Source organism: Rhodnius prolixus, unplaced genomic scaffold, assembly GCF_049639745.1.
Source record: "Rhodnius prolixus isolate KJV_2025 unplaced genomic scaffold, Rpr scaffold_10, whole genome shotgun sequence".
Classification (NCBI taxonomy): Eukaryota; Metazoa; Arthropoda; class Insecta; order Hemiptera; family Reduviidae; genus Rhodnius; species Rhodnius prolixus.
The window spans coordinates 22,445,796-22,450,103 of record NW_027411615.1 but is presented as its reverse complement, the minus strand read 5'-3'; the positions used below and the strand labels follow the sequence as shown (position 1 = coordinate 22,450,103).

At 32.0% G+C, this 4,308-nt stretch overlaps 1 protein-coding gene across 2 annotated transcripts; it reads right to left on the bottom strand.

Annotated features, from left to right (window-relative positions):
* Nucleotides 1-948: 948 nt before the first annotated feature.
* LOC141457061 (uncharacterized) lies at nucleotides 949-3,743 on the bottom strand. Of its 2 annotated transcripts, none has more exons than XM_074133575.1 (2): nucleotides 3,623-3,743; nucleotides 949-2,069 (listed from the first exon to the last, which is right to left on the bottom strand). In XM_074133575.1, exons 1-2 carry the CDS (start codon nucleotides 3,682-3,684, stop codon nucleotides 1,178-1,180), a joined length of 954 nt encoding a protein of 317 aa, XP_073989676.1. In that variant the 5' UTR covers nucleotides 3,685-3,743; the 3' UTR covers nucleotides 949-1,177. The 2 variants fall into 2 exon arrangements, with proteins under 2 accessions (XP_073989676.1, XP_073989675.1); XM_074133574.1 differs by lacking the exon at nucleotides 3,623-3,743 and adding an exon at nucleotides 3,384-3,616.
* Between the last annotated feature and the right edge of the window lie 565 nt (nucleotides 3,744-4,308).

The following is a 4,308-nucleotide window of genomic DNA, read 5'->3' as shown; positions in this document are numbered from 1 at the left end:
TTTAGCAAAGAAATTAAAGGAACATATTTCAAATTCTTGACGGAAATACATGAAATTGTACATAATCATTGTACCAATAATTGTATCATTGTAGCAATAATATATGAATGCTTCATTTGCCAAAATCTATTAACTCCATAAAACAAAAAGTTGAGACCAATGAGAAACTAGTATATATTGTTTTATAAAATTCCTGTTAAACAATAGATTCAAATACACGATATAGACTGTATTGCTGCAGATGTATCTTTTATCTAAAGACATATTAAAAGTATAAGATGGAATACGTATATCGTTATTATGCTTCTGTGGAAATTAGAATGCAACTGATTTCTTTGTGATGGGACAACGACAATAACCAGTATTGTCTCGAATTACATCGTTGCATTAAAGAGCAAAGTTCTATAAATAAGAAGTCGTAAATTGCGTTGCATAAAATGGTTTAACTAAATTTGTATTACAATTTACATTAGAGCATGGAGTAAATCAGATTGGCTTCTGAAATAAATTATTCATTATTCAATGGCTAAAAAAATGTCTGTCATTTAGTAGTGTTAATACTTATTATCAGCGAAATTTGTTTTGATTATTATACAGTTAGGAGTCAATAAAGTGTTCAGACATTTAAATTTTATAAAATTCAGAAAGTGGAGTTAATAGATTTGGTAAGTGAAGCATTCATACAAAATTACTAGAACAGAAAGAAAGCAGAGGAACGCTTGTCCGGAATGGACGAACGAAGTTTCTGCCTGGGTATTGGAAAATAATAAAATATTTAAATTTATGAATGTTTTTAGTGCTAAACGATCGTACATTGTGAGCTCTGATCATTAAATCGCAATGGCGGCCAAAAGCTAGTTTAATATTTAAATTAGTCAAATCACAAACTGCAGTATGCACTACGCAAATGCAGGAAGCTTTAAAAAAAAGTGTCAGCCCTTAGTAAAATTCTTTAATGTTCAGACTCGCATTTATTTGCAAAGTAATTCAAAAATTTTGGTTTTTTTAATTAAGCTGTATTTGTATGCCCAAAAAAACTTTTAAAAAATAATGTTCGCTTTTTTTAGAAAAATATTTTGGGTAGACTCAGCCTTGGAGCCTTAAAAGAAAGCTACGTCACTGCCCATCATTTATCAAAAATTATTGTTTACAGAGAAGGTTATTTTCTGTTTGTAACCTATTCAAGTTTGTCTTTAAATATTTGCTTCTTTTGATATCTTGGATAATTTAGTGTTAAACAAGGTGTTGTTTTCTGAATGTTCAGTGGTGACGATGACTGATTACTCGAAGCCTTAGTTGAAGCTGATTTTAGAGGTATATCTACTTGTACAATCTCTTCAATAATTTGCCGATCAATATGATGAATACACTTGGGTGCCACAGAATCCACAATTACTGATGGTTTCTCTGGATTGCATATAACTTGTGTCTCAGAGTTTTTAAGAGCATTGTTTAAATCTCTTTTTTTAAAATTTACCTCATTTACTACTAAATCATCTACAAACTGTGGTTGTGAGAATTCTCCATGAAAAATATAATTCTCTGGTATTATTTCTTTTTTTGATCTTGTATTATCTTTTATGAAATCATTATAATCTGGCATTGGCCCATTAAAATAGCTATGCCTTAATTCTTCAAATTCTCTAGATTTATAAATCGGTTCTAATGGTTCCACTCTTTCAATATCGGCAATAAATCTTATTTTCCTTTTATTTTCTTCAGTTCTATTTGGTAGTAAACGATGGTTTTTAACTGGCAATTTCTTGACAGCAGCTTTAAGGGAAGCCATTGTTGTAACAGCTTTCATCTTCTTTCTTCGATAAGTTTTTTTCTTTTTCTGAACAATTTTTTCACCTATTTCACTTTGCCTTCTTGAGTTTTCATTAAGAACTGCATGGCCAGAGAAACTAGCTTTATCATAATAATCGGTGTTCGTATTTCGTTCTTTACGTTTATTATTCGTCGCGCATGGTTCACCTTTTTTGCAAACTACCATTCCTTTATCTTCTTGTCTTCTGCAATTGTCACATCTCTCTGGATTATTTTGGTTAATGTCTATGTCTCGAAACCTGCACAGAAACATTGGATAATTAATTAATTAGTTATTTACTTTCAATAGGCTCCATTTCTTGAAGGTCACTACTAAGAAACAAAGTATGGTAGCAGTTTTTGACCACTGGTTTGATTAGATATTATTTCTGAGGAATCTTGGACAGTTTATCAATAAAAATATCTGTATGCCATTGTTTCGAACTACATTTAGTTCATTTTAAGGGCTTAGATTTTGATTAGTGTCTGTGCATATTATATTTTTTGCTACAATTATTGCTCATAATCTCTTTTTGTAGAAAATATTTAATATTCAGTTAATTTTTATATTTTTAATAATTAAGTTGGCGCAAATATTTTGTATTTATTTATAAACTGACCAGAAATCAAGATTCGTCAGAAATAATATCTTAGCAATTTAACACAACTGATTATTGAATTTTTTCTAAACTGGGCTCCAAAGATGGGATCTAAAACAGAACCCTTCCAAAACAAAAGCAAAAATTTTCTGTCTTCCGAAATGAAGACCTACGCTTATTTAAAACTTTAAAACCAGGGTATTCCTTGGAAATGAAAGGATCAAGGAATGGGCTAACTTGGTATAATCCTTGATGCACAACTCACCTGAAGGTTGCACATCAAAGCAAAACATAAATAAGCATACATTCGACTGAAACATTTATACCCACTATTTAACAGAAAGACGGTTCCTTAGAACTCTTTTAACATCCAGCCTGCTTTATCTCCTGAGGATTATAGCTACTAGCAAAACACTGACGACAAAGACAACAGAGTTTTCAAAATAAAGTACTACGAATTACACTGAGCGCCCCCATGGTTTACTAGGATTACTGAAATACCCAAAGAACTGAACATTCTAGCCATTCACACTCACATGACCAAACTAACGAAACAATTTCTTCCTCGTGGGTGCCACGGTAGTCGAGCGGTTAGAGGCGAGACCTGCAACCCTGTGGTACTGGGTTCGATTCCCGGTCTTAGGCCTTGGATTTTATTTAATGATTAATAAAAGAAATTCACAGTAAAGTATGGTTTGCTAGTCGCTTCCGTTCACCACACCTAATTGGTAGTTGGACGTAAAGGCAGCCTGAAAAAAATAGGCAATTACTTTACTTTACATCTTCGTTGTCCTTCGCACATTGCCATCCACAACTCATTACCACATTAGAAAGCCTACAGCTTCAAGAAGACAGAACAAAGATCAAGATCTCTGAAGAACTGTTGTACTATCGGTTGCTCAAGTCTCGTCTCTGTCTCAATTCTCGTGCAGCATTACTCTAAATTGTCTTGAATATAAACAGAGATTTACTCACACTGTACGTTCACTTTCCACCAAATATATTTTGTGGCCAAAAATTGTCAAAACTATAATTAGTTTTGTTATTAGCATTACATTAATCACTATTGAAACGCATTTTCAGCGTTTTAATTTTTGTTTTTTGCCAAAATTTTGTTTTTCAAACTCAATTCAACATTTAGTCTAATAACTATTTATATTTTGCTTTAAAAAAAACTTTAGAAAAATGTAAAATTATTTCAGCATTACCCTTACTTTAAGTGCACACATGTTATTTTAAAATATGCAGATGATTTTTCTCTAATCACTAACTTCATTTGTGGAAAAAGATAAACTGCATTTTCTAAAACAATTTGCTAAATGTAATTCTCCACTGATAACTGTATAAACGGAAATAAGGTGACACTTACAATTTCTTCGTAAATAAAAATAATAGATTGGTTTAAATTATTTTTAGGTAGCAGAACTGAATTTAAAAGTGAGTACACTTTGGGTTTCCGACGAATTTTTGATCTGTTTATCCGCTAAGGGAAATTCTCAAGTTGATCGCAATACTAACTGGATTTAGTATTAAAGTGAGTGGAAGATACGAGATACAGCTAGCTGAGAATATTAACAAGTTCAGATAGAAGCTCTAAAAGGAGATGTACTTTACATCATTGATGATGTTAAATTATTATATGGAGTTTTAGAAAGGGCTTGTGTTGGTCGGTTACATCAAAAGAGAACATAATAATATAAGTTCTTAAACAGGTCGCCGACAGTCGAGAGCACTAAATCTTCCCTTAACAAATACATATTAATTTATAACATGGAGGCTAATGAAGGCCAACCTTTAAGGACAGGCAGTACATCTTTGCCACTTCCATATCCGGTATCTAGTATTTGTCAACTTGTTCACAGGCTGTTGTCCACAGAGTTTTCCTTCTTCTTCTTTTTAA